The 23,564-nt window shown below is 36.1% G+C and overlaps 1 protein-coding gene across 1 annotated transcript in view; it reads right to left on the bottom strand.

The window, feature by feature from the left end:
* The window catches only part of BRCA2 (BRCA2 DNA repair associated), a 60,970-nt gene that overhangs the window by 27,471 nt on the left and 9,935 nt on the right, over positions 1–23,564 (bottom strand). Inside the window, exons 5-15 of the mRNA XM_008692212.2 lie at positions 23,264–23,310; positions 23,131–23,171; positions 22,831–22,942; positions 22,019–22,068; positions 21,667–21,778; positions 18,926–20,035; positions 12,144–17,189; positions 10,192–10,287; positions 8,157–8,226; positions 1,203–1,636; positions 544–725 (exon numbers count right to left, since the gene is read on the bottom strand). Of these exons, the coding sequence (XP_008690434.2) occupies positions 544–725; positions 1,203–1,636; positions 8,157–8,226; positions 10,192–10,287; positions 12,144–17,189; positions 18,926–20,035; positions 21,667–21,778; positions 22,019–22,068; positions 22,831–22,942; positions 23,131–23,171; positions 23,264–23,310 (7,300 nt within the window). The remainder of the gene's footprint in view (positions 1–543; positions 726–1,202; positions 1,637–8,156; positions 8,227–10,191; positions 10,288–12,143; positions 17,190–18,925; positions 20,036–21,666; positions 21,779–22,018; positions 22,069–22,830; positions 22,943–23,130; positions 23,172–23,263; positions 23,311–23,564) is intronic.

The raw sequence follows: 23,564 nt of genomic DNA, 5'->3' as shown, positions 1-23,564 counted from the left end.
AAACGGTGAACGAAATGACAGTGCTTTTCCTTTAGATGCTTGTGAAGACTGAGATGTAACCAGCGCAGGCACAGTGCTTCGAAGGGTGACGAGTGCATAAAAAGTACTCAATAAATGTTACCCAGTAACATTATCAGTGTTATGTTCACCTCTCCATTGCCTAAAATTCTAACAGTGCTTTAAGAATCCTTTTTAAAAAAAATGTCAATAGCTCTTAATGGAGTCAGGGCTATGAGTTATTCACACTTTAAATTCAAGTAGACGCCTTTCTTCTAACACCTGAGAGCACTACAGTAATAAAACGAGTACATTTTGAAGGGGGAAGAGACACAGCCATTGTGGAGCACAGATCCCCTTGGTGGGATAGGGCGGCAGAGGAGGTTGATTAGGAAACAAAATGAGTTCATTCATCCACTCCCACATCCATTTGTTTTCTTTGAACAAAACAATTTGGAGATAATAGTTAATAAAATGAAATTATAGTTAATAAAATGAAATTATACTTGACTCTAGAAGTTAATAGCATTGTGGACAAAAGCATACCTTTTTATGAGAACACGCAGAGGGGACTCGGCCTTCCACCGCTCCTCTCAGAGAGATTCTAGGCACAGTGGAGGTTTTTGCAAGATACAGACTACCTGGCTCTGGAAAAATATGCTGCCTTTGTTTCTTTTTAATCCGCATATCCTGTGTATCTCTGGCATTCTGAAGATTTGTAATTAAATCTATTAAAGAATAAGTTAGCAAAAAATAAGCTTGCATGTAACATTTAAAAAGCACCACCTTTGCTTTATAAAAGTCATATATATCAATTTGCTCTAATTTTCAGGGATAATTTGCTCTAAATCTTCACGGATAAGCAAAGTTTCAACTTGTAAACAATAGATCTATTATTTTTATTTCAAATTTGGAAAAAAATTAGTAGCCTGTTAAATTTATATTCCAGTAACAGCAGTCTTAGATTGTTTGTCTAGTTGCTTTTTTTTTTTTTAAATAAGAAAGTCCACAAGTAGTTACTTTTGAAAGAAAACATTAGAATACTTTAAATCTAATCTTTGGATTTAGGAAAAATCTAAAAGCATTAAAAAAGTTCTGAAATTACTAATCGTCAGAAAGGGGTCAAATCCTCAAGTCATTATTTAAACATGAGGAACATTTAACTGGAAGGCAAAAACGTGTCAACACAAATTTTCACACAATACCTAAAGGTTCTTTTTCATCCTTTGTGAATATTATAGTTGCTGCTTGATTGGAGTTATTTTTCTTAAGCTGATGAATTCCACTGTCATTAATATTTGTTTCGTGATCACCAGGGCCATGTTCATCTATGTTTTTAGGGTTTTGTTTGTTTTCTTCCAAATTAGTATTCTTGCTAATACACTGTTCACCTCTGTGAAAATGTGATTTAGTTTTAAAAGGTGGAACAAAGACTTTCACTGGTTTGCCTGGAGTATTCAAGTGTCTCCTTTTTTCATTTCTTGTGGCAGGAACTGTACAAAATGGCTGCCCTGAAACTGATAAATTGCTTGAAGATTTTTCCAAAGCCCAGTGTTCATAAAAATGAGATTTAGACAAAAATTCTTGACCAGGTGTGGTAAAATTTGGATTCTGCATTTCTTGCCGTTCCTTAGTTGTGCTACAATGAGGAGAAAATATTTAAGTTTGATTATTTACCAATAAAGGGACATATATGTAAATGTTTTGGAATATGCTTTACCCCCACCCCACCCCCCCGGCCCCTCAATAAACCTCAACTGCCATATGGCAATCCTACTTGGGCAACTGTTTTGCATTTCATTATGGTTGCCATCCAAGACAATACCACACTTCTCAAGTCTGTAACTATTTCTCACACACTGACGTCCAGCCTTTACCAGTTCCTTCATACAACAGAAAAGTCTGTCAAACATGGATCCTGTTTGTCTCCTTTAGTTCTATCACAGTACTGCTTATTTACCTCCTTTACCAGAGAAGAACCTATCCGTCCTCTTCGAACACCCACACCTGCACTCTTGACTCCACCTAATACCTCAGTCTCCTCAGGAACCTTACTCTTTGAATTAGTCCACCTCTCTCCTTTCTCTACCACCTGTTCGTTCGTTCGTTCTTTTCTTTTCTTTTCTTTTTTTTCTTTTCTTTTCTTTTCTTTCTTTTCTTTTCTTTCTTTCTCTTTTTCTTTCTTTCTTTTTTTAAAGTGTTCCTTTCATTTAGCCAGAAAGCCATGCCCATCCTGGAAACACTTCTTTCTTAGCCTTATCTCCCCTTTGAACTAATACTCATTGTGACCTACTCTTTGCGGTCAATCTTCCCAAACAGGTAATCTAAGCTAGCTATTTTCACTTCCTCAATTTCCACTCATTGAACTCCCGTTTCTCCCACTGTTCTACAGAAATTGTTAACAAAGTTGCTAATGACCTCCCAAGTGCCTACATACACACACAGCTTTCTGTGTGAACTTATTCTACCTGACCTCTGACAACTGACTTCTTTCCTTCTTAACATTTTCATCACTATTATCTATACCACGATTGTCCCCGTTTCTTTCCTCCTTCCTTCCTTCCTTCCTTCCTTCCTTCCTTCCTTTTTGCTGATTTTTCCTCTGACTCTTAAAAGCATTCCCGTCTTTAAACTTGGATTTCTTCCTTAAACATTTTCCCTGGGTGATATGAGTCATTTCAAATGCTTAATTATCATCTAATAAAAATGTTAATCTGTATCTTCATGCCCGACTTTCCCCCAGGTTTTATTCTTACACTTTGAACTTCGGTTTTTTTTTGGTTTTTATTTTTTTACACTTTGAACTTCGTGTAGCACCATATACATCACATCTACCTTGATGTTCCATACTCATCTCAAACTCAGCATGTCCAAAATTAAATTTACCACCTTCCCTATTAGCATACCTGTTCTTCCTCATATTTGATATTTTGTTGAAAATCCCATACTTCCTTTTACCCAAACCTGAACCCCTGGAACTTAAAGTTACATTTATTCAGTCATCTAGCCATCACATATTTTATTTTTATTTATTTATTTTTTAAGTAGACTCCACACCCAGCGTGGAGCCCAACGTGGGGCTTGAACTCACGACCCTGAGATTAAGATCTGAGCTGAGATCAAGAGTTGGACACTTAATGGACTGAGTGATCCAGGAGCTCCTAGCCATCAAATATTTAATGAGTTCCTACTACGTGTGCTAGACTGTTTTGGCTGGAGGATATAATGGGAACAAGACAAAATCACAGAGCTTATATTCTAGTGGAGGGAAACAAACAAATAAATATTGGTATTAAATGCTATAGGGAAATTTAAAAGCAGGGTAAGGGGGACAGGGAGTGTCCCGCAGAATTAAATAAATATTTTATACAGGTTGGTGAGGAAGACATTATCGATAAGGTGACATTTGCCAGAGCCCTGAAGGAAGCGAGAGATAAAGCCATGTGGGTATTTGGGAAAAGAGTGCTACAGGCAGAGTGAACTTCATGAGGCAGGCGAGGCACAAGTATAGCTGGAACAGCATGAGCAGGGTAAGTCGGCAGGTGAGATTGGAAAGACAGCAAAAAGGCCAGAACATGGAGAACCTGTACACCTGGTAAGGACTCCCCAGAGATGGGAAGTCATGGGCTAGTTTTTGAGTACAAAAACGACACTCTCTATCCTATGGTATGAGTATATTTTGAAAGTAGAGTTGTTAGACTTTTACAGGAAAACAGATTAGGTGAAGCTGTTCAGTTTGAGATGTCTATTAGTCACCCAAATAAAAACATCAAGTAGGTAACCAGATGAATGCATATGCTGTTCAGGGAAGAAATTCAGGCTTATGACATTAATTTCGGAGCCATCAGTAAGTAGATGGTATATAAAGCCACGAGAGTGGATGAGACAGTTACTAAGGAGGAAGGTCAGGAAGAGAAGCCTGAACCATGAAGGAATTTATCATTTAGTGGTTAAGGGAAGAACCAGCAGAAGAGAAATGGAAAGGAGGAGAAGTTAAGAGAGAGGTCCCAGAAGCCAGAGTAAAGAAAGTGTTAAAAAGGCAGGAGTGATTATGTGAATGCTAGGTTAACATGAGGATGGAGAGCTGACAAGACTCAGCAATATGGGGGTAACCGGCAATCTTGACAAGGGGAAGTACGTAGTGATCAGAGAGTGAGGTGGGTTCAGGGGAAGGGAGGAAGTAGAGAACGTGAGTGGAGATCATTCTAATGAGTTGTGCTTTAAGTGGGTAAGGAAATGGATTGGTGGGATAAGAGCAATCAAGAAAGGTGCTTCTTGTTAAGATGGAGACTTATAAGAACTACCTGACAAATGGGACTGGCCCAGTAGAAAGGAAGACAGTATCAGAGAGAAAGGAGCAATTGCTGGACTGAATCCCTTGAATGGATGATTGAGAGGAGATCTAGTGCCTAAGAATGAATAAACCTTCTGCCCCAAAACTTGTTTTCATTGATCTTGTACTCCTTTGTTTTGAAATATTAAGAATCCTGTGAAAATGAGGAGCTTGCTTTGTAGGTTATGACCAAGATGTCTAACTGAATGTAAGCAGAGACACTTGCCACTCCCAGTTACCCACTATCTGGCCGAATCTTCTTGAATCTTATCTCCCACTCATACTCTCTGCTCTAGCACCTGTGTTACATCGAAACCTTTACGTGCTTACTAATCTCCTTGTGACAGTTTCACTTTGGTCTATTTCTAAAACACAAATCTGGTTATGTACTCTTAGGAGCACTCTTAGAAACTTCCACAGACAAACAGTCGCCATCTAAGTTTCATCTTGTCAGAAATGACACAGGAGGCTTCCTATTTATAGGTCCTAACCTCCCCATTTCTTTTTGTTTCCTCCCAGTCCCCAAAGCACCCCAGCCTGCTGAATCCCATGAGGAAAGCCACATAACTTCTTACTCTTTCCAGAGTGTGGAGCGCCCTCCTCACCCAAGCATCCCTTACATTCTGTCTGAAGAACTGTTATTAAGCTTCTGCCGCATGATTAGCTGCCAGTTTTTCTAAGTTGTCACATCCCTTTGTATATCTACTTTAGTACATATATCACAGTAATTCTTTTCCTGCCTGGCTCCAAGACTAGCAATCTGAGGTAGACTTACTTATCTTTATATCTATCTACACAATATAAATAAGATCCTTAGGAATTTATGCATGCTTGCTTAAATGCACAAGACTATTTTCTCATCATGTAAATTAAGGTAATATGCAGATAAATAAGCATTTTAATATTACAACCTGTTTTTGAAAACGAAAACAACCAAAAAAATCACCTGGGTTTCTACATTCAAAACATGTATATTAATAGCCTGCTGGAAAATATATTCCAGAAGTGCAGATCAGTGAATGTTTTCGACAATGCCACAAATAGTTCTTTTTGAAAAGGTAACATTAAACATAATTTAAACCGTAGTCTTGGGCTAAAAAATTTACCAGCTAGAAAAGGTTTCACAACTGCTTTCTACAATTTTAGATGCTTCTATGATATTCACGTCCATTATCCCCAAGTGACATCTCTGTAACTGCTTCTTCTTGAAGAGCCACTTGGAAAATGATGATTTAGCTCTTTGTCACCACTTCTACTTTACTAAACATCCTTTCTTTCCTTTCCTTTCTTTCTTTCCCTTCCCCTCTCCTTCCCTCCCTTTCTTCCTTCCTTCCTTTCCTTCCTTTCTCACCTCCCCATCGTCCCAAGTTATATATTTTATAGTCAATATTTAATTATGTACCCTCTCTGGAGAATTAACCCCAGTCTTCTGTTAGAGTGGACAAGAGGTAGTTGTCTAGCTTCATGGAATGGAGGAGGTGAAGTATTTTCAACCTGTACCCTTGTTCTGGCTCCTTCCTTCTTCATCACCAATTCTGCAGATTCATGAATTCCTCAGCTTTTGAGGCTTCTTCAGTTTAACACGGTTGGTTCTTTCCTCTCCCCATTATGATTTGAATCTGTTTTCTCCCATATGCTTTGAAAAACAGCCCCTGTGGTCTCCTCTCCTGTTCTCCCTGTCTTGGGTGTGTGTAAGTTCCCTCATGGTGGTTTTGGTAAAATTCTGGAAGGAATGTGAGTATGCTCAATCCACCATCTTTTTACCAAGAAGCTTCTTACTGCATTGAGATTTCAGGTTCTGCTTCAATTTATCTTGCAGGCAGACTTTCCCAGGGCTCTATTTTTCTGTTCCAAAATGGTCTAGCTGCCTGGCTGGGCTTAGCAACACAGCTATTATTCTGGGATCTCCTCTCAGCACCATCTGTCTGGAGGATCCCCTCTGCCTCTCTATGCTGAATTCCTGTTTCTTCAATCTCACCTCTTCCTCCTTCTTGGTTAGGGACCGGTTTTATGAGCTTCCTGAGAAAAATGCATGGGAGATACGACTTTTGGTACTCTGCATCTGAAAAATGTCTATCTCACACTTATTTGATATTTTGTTCAGTGATAGGATTCTAGGCTGGAAATCATTTTCTCTCAGAATTTTAAAGGCATTGCTCTAGAGTATACATAATGGAATCCATAATCTTCTAGCCTCCATTGTTAATGGCGAGAGAATTTATACCATTATGATTCTTGCAACTTTGTTTGAAACCTGATTTTTTTGCCCCCTGGAAAATTTAAGATTTCCCTTTGCCCTTAGCATTCTAAAATTTCACAAGGCTGAGCCTTAATGTGAGTCATTTTTATTCATGTGCTCAGAGGGCCCTTTTAATCAAAGAAACTCTTGTCCTTCAGTACGGATAAAGTATCTTAAATTATTTCTTTGAAAATTTCTCTTCATTTCTCCTTTGTTTCTTCTTTCTCAAACTCCAAATTTTCAGATGTTAGGCCCATAGGACTGACTGACTTTTCTAATTATATTTTCTTCTTTCATCTTTTTTTATTCTATATTTTTGGAGGTTTCATAACTTTTATCTTCTATTACTTCTACTGAGTTAACTTGTCATCATAGTTTTAATTTATAAGAACTCTTTTTATAGCAACTTGTTCTTATTTTAAGGATGCAATATGTTCTTTATCCTGAGAATATTAGTAAGTTTTTTCGAAATTTCATTCACTTCCCTGCATGATTTATTTCCTTTAAGTTCCTTTCTTTTTTGTTTTTGTACTATGGATATTATCTTTCACAGAACCTTTCTTCCAATAACTAGAGATCCTTAATTCTCTCTTCTTATTTAAGAGTGAAGTATGCGCTGGTGGGGCTCATCAATTATTGGCATGCTCTGGCTATGCAGTTTCACTCGAGTATTTGTAGCCTTTTCATTGAGCTAGTCATGCTCCCCAGAAAAAAAATCTTCCAGTCTTCTGCCTACAGGCCTGACTGCCAGTATTGGCGAGCCACATGTGGGAAGGCGGCTGGGGAGTCTCACTACTTGATAAACAGATTTTTTACTTAATCTCTGTTTTCAGTACCTCCCCTCAACTGTGCCTGCTGTGTCTCCACCCTCCCAATTCAGAATCCCTCCCATTCATCTTTTTCAGACAATAACCTTCTGGTCTTCTGGCACAAAAGGGATAACTGGCTGCCTGCAGTGGGGCAGGGCATATAGATGTTTCTTAAACAGATTTTCAACTGATCTATTTTCTACCTCACCTTCAGAAGAACATTCTGCTGCCATTTTGAGTCTTGGGTTCTTTAGGGGAAATTGGGTGGCTTCTCTGCTTGCTCTTATGTGAGGTTTTAGCTTTCTAGGGGCTTTCTAAGTCTTTCATGCTTTTTGGCTTCCAAAATTTGTTGTTTTTTCTCTGAACATTGTCCTTGTGGATTTATAAGTTTAAAAAATTCTCTTAGTAATTTGGGTAGGGTTTTGAGAGGGAGGAGAGGTAAGAGAATATATTCAATATATGCCATCTTTTTTGATATATTTGAAATTGATTTTCAGTAATTTCCTTATTCTCTCTTAATCTCTCTTATCCATAAAGTTGGAATACAGCCTCTGTCTACTTTCCAAAGATGTTAAGAAACTGAAAAATGAGATAATAATATGAATAGCACTATAAAGTACTACCAAAGTACACTTACTTAAAAGGAAAGTGTTAACTTATTTACTGCATATTAGTGCCACTATTATTTTTGGAAATATTTATTTTCAAAAACTGTAACGTTCCTACACTATATAAGCAGAATTAAACAACAACAACAACAAAAAAACCTATGTCTTACCGAAAGGGTCCACAGGTAATTGGCTCTAAAGAAATATGATGCATAAACAAGCTTCTGTCTTTTAGGATGCCTAGAAAAATATTTCACATTATGTATTAATGAAAATGTATTTTACATTATGTATTAATGAAAATCTAATGGGAGATTTTATTTTGTATGCCTGTTTATTACACATTACTATAAATATTTACATAAAAACTTAGATATTATAGGCTTGAAATATTTGACTCACAAATTGATGACTATACACTAAATAACTCAGTGTAAACATATAAACATATAAAGGAAATCAGTATAAATTTAATCAGCTGATGTTAATCATAACTCAAATGTGTTAGCTAATTGCCATGCAAATATTGAATTTAAAATTTAATCTTATGAAGGTTTTACAAGCCAAACTTTAGATATTATTCTCAGTATGCAATTTGTACTTTTTTTAAAAAAAGACTATTTTAGGGAGCAAGAGAGAAAGAGCACGAGCATGAGTGGGGGAGGGGCAGAGGAAGAGGGAGAGACTCCCTCTCAAGCAGACTCCCCACTGAGTGCAGAGACTGACACGGGGCTCAACCTCATGACCCATGAGATCATTACCTAAGCAGAAACCATGAGTGGGACACTGAACCAACTGAGCCACCCAGGCGCCCTGCAACTTGTACTTCTTAAACCTTCAGCTAGTTAATTAGTAGGGGATCGGTTAAATAAACTACAATATGTTGATACAGCCACATGATCAAGTACTATGCAACCATAAAAAAGAATGAGAAAGATCTCTACATAGTCATTCAATATTTATTGTGGGATTTATCCCATGTATTTCAGAACTAAGCCTCTATAGTCTAATATGTTTATTCCTCACTATCTGAATTCTTCCTTTCCAAACCCAGGAACCAAGTATATAGTGAGAATAGTTAAAAGTTTTATTTATTTTTAAGCATTCCATGGTAACGAGATAGGAAGCCATGGAGAATTTTAAGCAATCAAGGGGCATGATCTGACCTTTTTGTTACCAGGATGATTCTGGCTGCTATGTTGAGAGCCTGGAGGAGGGGCAGAGGCAGAAACAGAGAGATGAGTTAGAAGCTATGACTGTGGCTTGGATGAAGGTGGTAGGGGCAGAGGTGAGAAGAAATGATCAGATTCTTGTTATATTTCAAAGGTAGAACCTATAGGACTTGTTGATGGGTTGCATGTGGAGTATGAGGAAACAAAAGAGTATACAAGGACATTAAGATTTTGATGTATCAATTGTCAGAATGGCAGCGAGAAAGGAAAGAACAGGAAGAGTGGGTTTGGACAGGGATGGAATCAGGAGTTCAGCACTGGCTGTGGTGACTTGGAAACGCCTATTGGCAATGTAAGTACGAAAGTATCAAGCGCAAATGAATAAATAAGTCTGGAGTTCCAGGACAGGTTAAGCCTACAGATACAATTTTGGTAGTCACTGAAGTTTAAGCAGAGAAGAGCTCTGAGGACAGAGCCCTGGGGCACTCCTATATTTAGAGAAGGAAACGAATAAGGAAGAAGCAGCAAAGACATCGGAGAAGTGGGTATGCAGGAGGAGAACCAAGAGCATGTGGTGGTCTCAGAAGAGTGACCGACTGTCTAATGTGGCTGAAAGATGGAGCCAAACGACACGGAAATTGCTGCTGGATTTGACAATATGGAGATTACCATGTGACTCAGGAAAGAATGATTTTGGTGGAATGGTGAAGGTCAGTCAAAAACTTGACTGGATTCCAGAACCTAAGCTTTAAATTATTATACTAAGATCTTACTAAATTTTTATAGCTTTTTTTAATTTAAAGAGTCATTACTTTATAATCACTTCATGCTTCCCAATTATAGAGAACCTCCACATACTAGGTGTTATGAAGGAAGTGCTCACATAACAAAGCAAGACATGACTTTAGCAAACCACACTGTAAAGTCTTGTTCAATTATCTATACACCCAAAAAAGCTTAGAAAAAGAACTTAAAAATACTGTGTGTAGTACCTACAGAGAGGGAAAAGATATGAATTCAAAGCAAATTTTACCGTCTGGAGTGCTTTTCGAAGCTTTTAAGGATTTTTCTTGACTTTTTATTGTCCTGTCGAATTCATTTAACAAGTTTCTTTTAATTGGGGGTTCTCCTAAAAAGAAATTTCCATACGTGTTTTTAAAGCAAATAACATCAATTTTATTTTTCCAAAGCCTATATACAGTCCATTTTTTAAAACTAAAGAACTGACTCAGAATTTATTAGGCAAAAAATACTTAATAGTTACAGTTTAAATAGCGACCATCTATTCTGAAAGAGACAATTCATTTTTCGATATCTATTTTTTTTTAACCATTTAAAATACCACTATCTAATAGGGTCTAGGAATAAAAACATGTTACCAGTTACCAAAGATATCCTACTTTTTAATAAAATAAACTGGCACCGAATGTAACTGCAGGTTTACTGGAAATATGGACAAACAAAATTTCTTCAAGTATAACTCTTTCTGCATTAAACTTGAGAAGGAATGTATTATGTAGGTCCTTGAATTAGGGTGAGTAGAAGAAAAGACTTTTTAAAATTACCAAAATTATATTAAAATATTAGTAAAAGTATTACTTACTTAAAAATTCTACAAAGGCTGAGAGTAAAATTAAACCATAATTTGAGTTATGCATGTTCATGTAATACTGAGATAACATGTGATAATAGGTACTTTGCTTTTTGATGCTTTATTAAAGGAGTGAATCTGTAAAATTTAATAAGAAGTAAAAATATCCTTGTAAGCCTTTATTGTTAGATTATGAAGTGATTTAATTGTTTAACAAGGGCCTGTACTATTCAAGTAACCAGAAGCTGATCAAGATATATATTTATATATATTAGAGGTGAGGGAAATTAAATAGTGATGCTGTTGAGAACATTTATTAGAAGTTTGAGGTTTTTAAAATTTTTTTTCTAAGCAAGGCCAACCCACTTGGGAATACACATGAACAAAATGGGTTCCTATAAATAAAGCCATTATTTTCCATAAAAGAATTGTGAATCTCTTAAAGCATCTGCACTGCAGAATTTTTACTAGAGCACAGCAATAGTTTAAAGTAAGTATCATAAACTTACTACTATTCCCATAAAATAAACTTGGTACAGAATGTAACCTGGATAACACTTAAGCAAATCTGTACCCAGCAGGGTTACTGAAGGCACCAAGTGGAAGAGTGAACTGACTGGCTTCAGTGTCTTTCCCTGTAATCCGAAGAGACTGGGCAAGACCTGTGATAACTCAACTCAATTCTATGAGTTTATAGGTTTTAAAAAGGAGATAGTTATTTAAGATCACCCACTTAAAAGCAGGAGACTTAGATATGGCATTTACTTTAATTGTATTTGATCAAGAGATTCAATTATTTAAGATTATTTTTAGAGATACTAATGGAAAAAAAATCACACCTCCAATTAACCTAACTGAACTAAGTTGTTACATATACATTTAAAAGAGACGTTAGGCTATAGTCCAAATAGCATTAAAACCAGAATGCTATCTGCTAAAAGTAACTGACTGTAGAATACTCCCTAGATGGAAAAAAGGAGGCAAACCAGCACCTATAGCTGAAACCTACTTTTAAAGTTTGTAAGAGCCAGAGTTGGAATCTCTGTGTGCTCTCTCTATATACATAGTCATATTTATTTGAAAACAGTTACTAAGTTGTATCATGCAGGCTGTTACAAGCAGTTTCAGATTTTCTAGGGAAACTAACTTTTAACAGTAATTTCTCAATTATAACTATATTAATGATCTCTAAAAATACATTAAAAGAACTTCAGAACATGTTCCTTAGTACAGACTCAGATATCAAGAGTGAAATCACACTCCCCTAAACTATACATACAAGTCTATAAAAATATAGCTTATAATACCTGAATTGCTTTAAGCTATCATTCCATGATTTTTAAAGACTTAATTTTAAGTGACTGGCAACATAAAAGGAAAAAATAGACACTCACCAACTGAGACAAGTGCATCTCCTCTTCTTTTTCCAATTCTTGAACTGAACAAGACCGTTTCCTCGGTGTTTTGACGTATGAAAAGAGAGTGTTTGGCATGACTTAGCAGTTCAGAATCTGTCAGCTCACCATCTTCCATAAAAGCTTTGGCAATCTCTACCGTTTCTGTTTCCAAATAGTTTTCTGGATCCTTGGAGTAAGTAGAACAAACTTCTATATTTGTTTTCACAGGAAGATTAGAAAAAGTTTCAGTTTTCCCAATTTCTGTTTTTATGTTTTTAGCTAAAGCTTGTTCTTTTCCCAAAAGATCAGTGTTCTCAACAAGAGATACTCTGCTTCCCAGTAGCAACTGCTGGTTGTCTTGCTTCAGCTGAGAGGGACATGGAGAAAGTTTAATGGAGAAATGATTTTCTGAAGAACCACTCTCAGTGTTACAGTTACTTGATAATTTAAATTCTTTATTGTAGGCCTTTTCCAATTTGGAGTTTCCACAGTGTTCTAGGGTTCTCTTATCAATACAAGAGGAAGGAGGTATTTTTGATACATCTTGTCTAGATGTAGATGAATGTTGAAGACCACAATCAGTTCTGATCAGATCGAATTCTTCTAACATTCCCTTAACTTTGCATAAGGCACTTTCAGAAACTGGCACTTGTTTCCCACTTGCTGTGCTAAATCCAGAGAAAGCAGATGATAGTAAATTTTGGGAGGTATGTAGCATAGTATTTTCTTCATTTGTGAACTTGTCTGAATGTTCATTATTTTTAAATGATACTTTGGGAAAGAGTTGCTTGGCACTATCTTCTATCTTGGAAAACACCTGCCTTGCCTTTTGTAATGCAGTATCTGATACTTGCACAGATTTTCCACTTGCTGTGCTAAAAATCCCACAAGCATTCGTACAAGGGACTGACTTGGGAAGATTCCCTGTACTAAGTTTACATATATTAGAAATTTTGGAATTATTCTGACAAGGTGGTATTTCAGAACCTTTCTCCAATCCAGATATACTTTGGTTAAGTTGTAAAGTTTGTTCACTTTGAATGTCAGCAAAAGCCTTATGTGAAGACAAATTACGTTCTGCATTATCCAAAGAGTTAGAAAAAACAATATCCTCCGAATCACCCAGTGCATTAGGATAACCTGCCACAATTTTCGCGTGGTAAGTGTCTGATTTACTCTTGGTCTTTTGCTTAATTACCATACTGCAGTTGTCTGTAAATCTCTCTGTCACTTTTGTCTGGTGTCCAACAAAGATTCTTTTACTACTTGCTGTACCGTATGCGGGTACAGCATTATTTGAATCCGAATTCAGTTTTTGAATTGCATTAAAATTATTTGAGTCAGATATGGCCACTTTAATGGCTGTATTTTCATTTTTGCATGAAGAGCTAGTCACAAGTCTCTGAACACAAATATCTTCATTTACACTTTGTGGGTCTGTGTCTGCTTCTCTTACAGTGGACATTATTTCAGAAAAACTAGTGTTTTCTCTCTCTCTAACATTGTTCATTACTGGCTCAACACCAGGAGTATCAACTTTATTTTTTAAAAGATATTCTGATTTATTATACACTTCACTGGAATAAGAAAAATCAGAATGGTATGAATACCTGTTAGACACGGTACTATTACTTAAGTAAGTTGAGCCTTGTTTTTCAGAGAGATGATTTTTGTCATTTTCAGTTATACTTGAACTATTTCCAGAAATAGTTCTACTTGAACTATTTCCACATGAAGGATTTTCTACATAATCATCAGGATATTCTTTTAAACAGATCACTTTGGCAGCATTTATTTTTTCTGGTTGATCATCCAATTCTCCTTCTCTAAGCCATTTTTTTGCTTTAAATAGTGAAGCCTCACTCACAGAAATTTTTCTACCATGTCCTGTGTAAAACGCTAAAGGTGAATTTTCAATGGCTGAATAAGTGGATTGATTTGTATAAATTGTAGGCTTTCTTCCTGTTTTTTTTTCTGTATCTTCATGTACTTTAACCTTCAGAGAGGAACGATCTGTTTTAAGATTTTCAGTTTGCTTGTATAAATTATCACTTAAGAGCATGGGTCCCACCGCAATCTCATTAGAAACAAGTTTTTTGTCCTCTAGAGAATTCTGCATTTCTTCATACTTTGGGGCAGTTGTTAATTCAATGGTCTCACATGCTAATTCAGGCCCATCTTTACATTCCTCTCTGTCCTTGGACATCTTTGCCCCTTGATGGCTAAAATTAGTGATTCCACTATAATCTTGTTCTTTTTCATCAAAAAGATTTTTCACTTTGTCCAAAGATTCCTTTGCAATTTCTATTTTTTTCCCACTAGCTGTATGAAAACCCAACATGGTAGGTTCCGTGATCTTTTTTATTTCACTTTCTGGTCTTTGCTGGAGGGTCAGTAATTTATTTTTGGTACAAGTTAGGTCACTTTCTTTCATTATTTTGTCTTTTCTTTCAGTATTTTCTGTTTCCTCATGACTTGAGATGTCTATTTTGTTGATATCTATGCCAGAAAGTAATTCAGAATTCAAGGAATCAGAAAAGTTATTCAATTCTTCCTCTGTCCATTTTTGATCGAGGAGACTTATAACTTTATTTAATGACTCTTTGGAGACCCTTATATTTTTCCCACTTGCAGTATGAAAGGATACATCAAAAATGTCAAGATCTTTTATGTTTTGCCCCATTGTATTAGCTGTGAACTGTTGCTTATTTGATGTATTAACATGAAATGTTTCTTCAGCTTTTGCAACTTCCAAACAGGTTAAATCTGACAGACCTTCTTTAATTTGGGTGTTCCCTTCCTTCATAAACTGGCTAGATAATTTTAGATCTATGCTGTGATCAATACATGGGAAACTGTCTTCTTCTTCATGAATATAAACTGTATCATTTTTACTTGAATCACTGCCAACAGATTCTAAGTTATGAGTATTTCTACTGGCATCGGTACATTGGTTATCTTCATTTTCTGTTTTTCTCTTGTAACTTTCAGTAGTTTCTTCAACAAAAATGCCAGCAGTCATTTCAATATTATTTTGTAGTATTAGTTGGCTTTTATTATTTTCCTCATTTAAATGTTTATCATTGTTACAATCTTCTATCTGAATCATTGAAACTGTAGAATCATTACATTTACTTGAGGAGAAACTTCTTGTATCTAATTCTACAGAAGTTTCCTCACTGATATTCTCAAGGTCACCGAACAGCTTCTTAGCTTTTTGAAGTGCTTCACTACCAACATTCAGTTTTATGCCACGAGCAGAATAAAAGCCTCTAAACTCCACTTCATTTTTATCTGCTAAATAGCCAGAAGCACTTCTGTTACAGTTGGGTCTCGACAAGCAGGCAAACTTCTGCTTACCTCCAAGTATACCTTCAAATTTCTTACTGCTATCTACCTGAGTAATAGATGGCGCATTAGTTGTGAGATGAAGATCAGTATCTCTACGTTCCTCAGAAGTGCTGTTCAATATAGTCAGCTGGCTTTCAGGCATTTCAAATGGATTTTTCTGTATTATGTGGCTTGGTTTTTTAAACTGTGTAAATTCAAACTGACTTCCTGATTCTTCCAAAATGGTAGAAAGTTCTGTAATTTCTGCCTTTTGGCTAGGTGTTAAATTATGATTTGAATTAAAATCTCGCTTTAAAGATAAAGTTGGAGGAGCTGTGTGACCACTTTCACTATCAGAAACATACGTGCTACTCTTCACAAACCCAGGTACACTATTAATTGACTGTGGATCAAGTGCAAGAGGTTTGCTTAGTTTCTTTTGACTTTCTAATGATGAGGTATCTACAATTTCAATACACGCTAAGTTAGTAGGATAATGTTCTTCAATATCTTTGAAGAGCATTTTACTTTTCTTAATGTTATGCTCAGAGAGTTTTATCTCTTTATTAGAAGCTGTTCTGAAGCCACTTCTAAAACTGTGATTTGAAATTGGATCTGATAGTCTTGCCCAATTATTCATGTAATCATTATTTCCATTTGATTTCCTAACTATATCCAAAGTGATGTCTGATTTTGAATCTTGATCTAGAGTCATTTTTAGTTGCTGCTTTATGCCATTTCTGTTCTTTTCTGTAAGATCATCTATGTTTGATGAATCAAAATCTTTCATAATCGACACTTTGGCTGTTTGTTTGTCCTCCATGTCTGTATACATCACCATGGTAGAGTTCTTGAGAACAGGTTCCCTTACACAACAGAGGTCTGCATCATGAAGTTCCTTAATATTTCCTAAAACAGGAATATTACTTTCATTAGTTACCTCTAAGATAAAATTATTCTCATCATCTGGGAAAAGTTCTTCAGAGTTTGGATTCACAGCTATTTTTGAAATTAAAGTAGTTTCCTTTTGGTCTTTTTGGATTGTGGTGAGATTTGCATTTTGGTTGAACTGTACCTTCATAGAAGGTGATGCTACTGTTACATACTCTTCAGTAGACAACAGCTTAGCATTTTTAGAATTTGCATTTAAAACATGTATTTCTTGATTCTTTTCCATGGGAATACTTTTGGTTAATTCAAAACCAGCTTCACGATTCTTACATTTTAGTTTCTCTAACATTTTATGTGATTCTTTTCCTCTAGAAATCACGACTGGGTTTGATGGAGGATCCCTGGAGCTAGGAGTTAACAGACTAGTATTGTCATGGTCAGATGAAAAGCTTTCTGGGGAATGAAAGTGAATACCACTACCTTCCACTTCTGAATGTGGCACAGGAGGGTGACTTACTGCAGGCAAGACCTTTTCTTTTATATCTGAAACTCTTTGACTTTTTGCATCATCTTCACAGTGTTTTTCCTGCAAGGATGACAGACAATCAGTTTCTGTGATTATAAATGACTGCAGTTTTTCCTTATTAGTTTTTGCTTCTTTATAATCAACATCTTGAGGTACTGTTTTATCATTAGGAGAACTAGTTCCATTATTGGAAACTTTTCTCAGAACTGTCCCAAAAGAGCTGGTTAAAGACACAGTTGGTTCTTCGGAATCATTCTGTAAACAGTTTTTTTTGACAGGAGATGAATGCAATAAACCTAAGCATGAAGACAGAAAGTGGCAAAATTAAAGTGCCATCAATCACATTCACTAAGTATTTTCCACTAAGTAAAAAAACTAGTACCTAAAACAAGAATTACATGAAAAGTAAGAAGTGAATGTCAGGCTTAAGACAGAAAGAATTCTAAATATTCTCTATTTCAACTTACTACATTTTCTAACTAAAGATAAATAGGACTTAGTATTTTTTCTAACATGTATCAATTCAATCAAAATTAGTATGTAGTTCAAGAAAGCAGCTAGCTATCATAAGTCAAATTCAAAGTAATTTTACTGGAAAATAAAATTAGAAAAAATTCATTGCTAATGTGAGTGAGGGTGAGAGCGAGAAAGGAAGCATGCATGTGCGTGCATGAGTGGGGGGGGAGGGGCTGTGGGAGAGGTAGAAGCAGACACCCTGCTGAGTGGGGAACCTGACACAGGGCTTGATCCCAGGACCCCAAGATCATGACCTGAGCTGAGCTGAAGGCAGATGCTTAACAAACTGAGCCACCCAGGTACCCCCCCCAAAAATCAGTTTTTAAAACAGGTTCTACAGATGAAAGACCTGAAGGATGACCTATCTCAATTATAAAGGCAAATGAGTTAAACTGCTCTGAGTTAATCTTTTCAACGTACTGAATTCCCTATTAGCAAATCAAAATTACTAATCTCATTTTATTTAATCAGTGACCACCACTACACATTAGCTCTTTCATTGATCTTAATTCTGACATACACAGTATCAAACATTTTTCTCTGGATATTAACCCAAATCTCAGTTTCTCTGTACTCCAGTTCTACCAAACCTGTTATTCGCCAAGATATTCCACCCACTAACATCTTTTTTTTTTTTTTAATTTTTTAAAAGAATTTTATTTATTTATTTGACAGAGATAGAGATAGCCAGCGAGAGAGGGAACACAAGCAGGGGGAGTGGGAGAGGAAGAAGCAGGCTCATAGCGGAGGAGCCTGATGTGGGGCTCGATCTCATAACGCCGGGATCACGCCCTGAGCCGAAGGCAGACGCTTAACCGCTGTGCCACCCAGGCGCCCCCCACTAACATCTTCTTAAAGGAAGATGAAATCATCTTTTTAACATACAATTTAGCTACTGATAAAGGAATTGTTGCTCAAATAAAAACTGAGTTTCACTGTGCACTCTCCGACACCCAGAGATACGGTAATAACTCTAAATATTCTCTAAAAACTTAAGAAAACTATGTAACAACAATATCAAAAATCACTTTCATTTTAGAACTGGCTTAAACTTAGGTAGCAATTAGTGCTTTTTTCCTATTTTTTTACATGACAGAATATACAGTAAATAGCACAATACATTTATAGAATTGTCAAACTTGCATACAATAAAATTAAAGCAGGAAGTAGTCAAAATCTTGATCCTTATGAATCACATGCTGTCTTAAGAGTGATGACTATACATATTCTATGGAAACTGATCCAACAAGTCTGAATAGAATGATTTTGAAAACTGTTAATCAAAGGCCTAAACAATGCCTGTAGGCATTGCCTCACACTGAAGATACAGAGATTTTAAAAAACCAAAAAACTACAGAAGGAAAACCAAAAAAGAAACTAAAGAAGGAAAGCAGGCAGTGTATTTTTTAGAAAGATTAAAGAAAGAGACACATATTCAAATAAGAAAACTTGTCACCATTCATAAAACTATATGCATTCTCTCTCACTCACAGAAACACACACCACACAGAGGTACCTGAATCAGCATTTGTAAATGTCAGCTGTCCTTCAAAAGCGTTTGCTTCGAATTGGGCTGAATGGTTAGTTAGTCCCGATTCCTGATCTTTCTGCGTTTTCAGTCCTTGATAAGATGTTTCATCATTTATAACATAAATAAATTTCTTTGTTTTCTTTTTCAAAGTGGATATTAAACCTGAATTCTTCAAAGCTACAGAAGTATGTTTGATAGTGGCTGACCAGCTTCCATTATCAACTGAACCTAAAGAATCCTCTTTCTGTGAGCAAATAGCATGTTTTTCCAATCTACTTTCAGGCATTTCAAGTTCTTCTTTAGAGTTTGGATCAGTCATATTATTTGAGAACACTGCACTGGACGTCTCTTCAAGTGATTCTCTTATTCTGAATATGGACTTCCTGATACCCTGAAGTGGAGAAGCTATTAGAGTAGTTTCAGATACTGCTTGCTTTAGTGAAAGAATAGAATCCTCATGAGTTCCAAGACACTGCTCTTCATCTATCTTATTTACCACTCTTCCCTCATTAAATGTCATCTCTGAATACTCTGGTACACTTGAAATCTGTGGCAAAGAATTTTCCAAAGTTAGAAAGTTGGTGCTTTCTTTCTCCGTGATTGTGAAGTCTTTTTCTGAATTATTTTGGTCACAAGAAGAAATATGCAGTAGAGGGGTTTTCTCCATCTGGGTTCCACTTAGACCTGAGAGAGTTAGGTGGGACCATTCAGAGGCTGAATATGGTACAACTTCCTTTGAGATTTTACTTCCATTCCCAAAGGGCTTCTGATTTATTACATTCCAATCTAATGGATCACTGTCATTTGGTTCCATTTCAGATAAAAATGAATGTTTATTTTCTTTCATTTGCTTTTTAGCTTCTCCATATTCACTGGTTTTTGTTTCATTGAAAATATTTTTCCTGGTCTTGCTAGTTTTTATTTTTGGTAGATTTGTTTTATATTTAGGAACACATAATGAAAAACTATCTTCTTCAGAAACATCTGCAACTGTTTCATGTACTTCATCTTCTAGGACACTTGGTGTTGACTTTCCAAAATGGTCTCTGCAGCTATTTACTTTACCAAATGCATTCCCTAACATCTTCCCCAAACCTAAAATTTAGAACAGAAGCATATTAATAACATTTCAAAATACAGTCACATAATTTGTACTATTCTTGCAACCTTTCTCATAGAAATTATATATACCAAATAACACATAAGGTAGTATTTAAAGGGTTATCCTGAGTGCTAGCTGTTTTTGGAGGGGTGGGAGGGAGGGAGTGCCACCCTTCTACTGTTTTTCTGGTAAAGACTGTTTCCAATGTCCCCAAAGACTTTTATTCATACTCCGGTCTTAAAAACCTTTATCAGCTCTGCACAATTAAAACTCACTCAATCTTACTATATATATATGCAATTTAACATTCTAAGATTTATCAAACCAGATGTTCCAAATTAATTTTGTGGCCTGGGGCACCTGGATAGTGCAGTCAGTTAAGCATCCAGCTCAAGTCATCATCTAAGGGTCCTGAGATGGAGCTCCACATCAGGTGTCTGCTTGGGATTCTCTCTCCCTCTCCCTCTGCCCCTCCCTATACCTCCCATGCTCTCTTTCTCTAAAATAAACAAATAAATTTAAAAAAAATTTGTGGCCCTACAGTAACAGAGTAAAATATGATTTTACACACACATACACACACAGTTATCCAATCCTACACATTTACAGACTTACACATATACGAAAAAAATGCAATATTCCTTTTTTTTTTTTTAAGATTTTATTTATTTGAGATAGAGAGGGAGAGTGTGCGTGAGCGAGACAGAGAGAGCATGAGCAGGGGGAACGGCAGAGGGAGAGGGAGAAGCAGGCTCTCCACTGAGCAGGTAGCCCAACGAGGGGCTCCACCCCAGGACCCTGGCATCATGACCTGAGCTGAAGTCAGATCTTAACCGACTGAGCCACCCAGGTGCCCTGAAAAATGCAATATTCCAATGATCTGATTAGGTAATTTTTGGTACCCCTGAAACCCTAATTACTTTCTAATTAGAAAAGAAGGCCTTCACATTTTGTTAACTATTAGTTTTATTCCTACCTCTGTAAGGTTTGAGCTGTAGGTTTTGTTTTTGTGTCACAACTGCAGCTTCTTTTTTTTTCTTTAAAGATTTATTTATTTATTTGAGAGAGAGAGAGTGCACACAAGCTCGGGGAGGCACAACGGGAGAGGAAGAGAAGCAGATTCCCTGCTGAGCCCAACACAAGGCTGGATCCCAGGACCCCGAAGATCACGACCTGAGCCAAAACCAAAAGTTGGATGCTTAACGGACTGAGCCACCCAGCTGCCCCTATAATAGCATCTTTAGTATTACCTTACCATGATTAAACATTTTCATTTACATCAAGTTAGCTTCAGGGCACCTGGGTGATTCAGTCAGCTGAGCATCTGATTCGCTTCAAGTCATGATCTCAGGGTCCTGGTATCTAGCCCTGCTTTGGGCTTCCTGCTCAGCAGGGAGTCTGCTTGCTCCTCTCCCTCTGCCTGCCCCCCTTGTCCTCTCTCGCTCCCACACTCTCTCTCTCAAATAAATACAATGCTTTTAAAAAATAAATCAAGTTAGCTTCTACGCACAGTATGTTCAGTAATTAAGAAGGAAAAACAATGTATTTTCACTTTCAGAAAGGAAGAGCAATACTTCAATGATGTCAGTTAAAAACAGCGGTTCAATTAAACAGAAGGACTTACCTTGACTTTTAGCTTCTCTTTGATTTTTGTTTTCTTTGTCTGGCCCAGAAGGGATAAACCTATCATTTTTCTTCCGACTTTCATCATGGTTAGAAAAACAGCTTTTAAAAATCTGCAAAAGTTATATTTTAAAGTCACTAGTATAAAAACTCTCATTGCATTTATATTCAACTTAGAATTACTTCATATGAAGTCAAGAAAATCACATATAGAATCAGGTTTAGAGACTTTCTCAAAGGCTTAGATAAATCATAAATTAAGGAATGAAAAAATGCAATATAAATAATTTCTCAAGGCATTCTAAAATTGTAAGCAACTGCGACAGCATAATCAAGTTGTCATATTTACTTACGGCAGTAGTGTCATTAGGAAATACAGCTGCAGAAGCTTCCTCATCTCTGACTATTAAAAAAAATTCAATTTATCAATACTGTATAATATACCATACACTAAAGTTATGTGAAAACTTAAGTATTTTTTTGTTAGACAAGACACATACACTATTGGAGTAAATGATGCATTTGAAACAAAATGAATGGACTCAAGTATGGTCATTAGAAATGACCTGAGCATATGTCAATCAACATAAACTACATTCCATTCCTTAGTACCACTCATAAGGCGCTTCTAAGAAACTGGTTTGATGACCCTGACTTTGGGTGATACTATCCACAAAGACTTAGGAAATCAGATGGAGCTATGGGGTTATGACTCAAAAGATAAAGCTTGTAGACTTTAGCATTTATTTAGATAATAATACTGTCTAAACGTGTATTTTATGTTAAATACTTCTTACTTTTTAACATACTTTCACCTCTGTTATTTAATCTAAGCAACAACAACAAAAAAAAGTTAAATTCCCAGCTAAAGAGAAATCAAAATGGAATGGATTTTTGCTAGAATAATAACTTAAAAAATCCTGGTTTGCCTATAAATGGACTCCTATAGAATACCACTCCCAGAACACCACTTAAGGTACTTGTGATTTGTCCTAATCTATACTAAGTAGAATTATTCTGAACTACTAACGCATTTCCCAAAGGTAGTATTATCTATTCTAATCACTACTTATCTTTTCACATATTCTTTTTGTCAGAAGCCTTAGAGATGACACTGTATCAACATCAGCTACTGTCTTACATAATACTCATTTGCTAGTATTACCTATTAGCACAGTAGAACTAAGGGTTGGTGGTGTGGCTAAAGAACTTGACCAAGACATATCAGGATCCACCTCAGCTCCTAGACTTTCAGAAATACGTTTTGGTGTCTGACCCTAGAAATAAAGAAAATATTTATTTCACAGAAATGCGCTGATGATTAAGAGTATTTTTTCATTTATCATTTACTGAATGCCTACATGAGATTATAGGTACACATTTGTAAATTTCAGGGCAAAGGTAGGACATTGTTATCAAATTCTCAATTACTGTACAATAAAAATAAAGCAGGCAGAATATTTACCTTCATAAGCTTCGGTGTATGAAATAAGCTTCCACATACCACTGGGGGTAAAACGAGGGGAAAATTAGTAAGTTTTACATTTATTAAAATTTAAGAGTATTCTAGAAATAAAAAGCCTTGTTTTTAATCATACCCGACTTCTCTCTTTGTGGTGTTATATGTGCACATCGTAGAACAGGACTAAAATGGAAAAAAGACAAAAATCCTTCAGATTATTCAAAGATAACAGAAATGGCAAGAAGAAACAAAATATTAATCTTATTAAAAAACAAGATTTTCCGTCACATCAATTATTAGACTTACACTACTTTGTAATATTTTGTTACTTTTTAAAAAGCAAACATCTAAGAATTAAGTAACTACTAAATTATATTTAAATGTCCACTGAAAGTAATGCATAAAGTACTCACAAATTTCAGCTCCTAGGAACTGCA

This window comes from Ursus maritimus, unplaced genomic scaffold, assembly GCF_017311325.1.
Source record: "Ursus maritimus isolate PB19 unplaced genomic scaffold, ASM1731132v1 scaffold_10, whole genome shotgun sequence".
NCBI classification, from domain to species: domain Eukaryota; kingdom Metazoa; phylum Chordata; class Mammalia; order Carnivora; family Ursidae; genus Ursus; species Ursus maritimus.
This window is presented reverse-complemented; position numbering and strand designations above follow the sequence as displayed.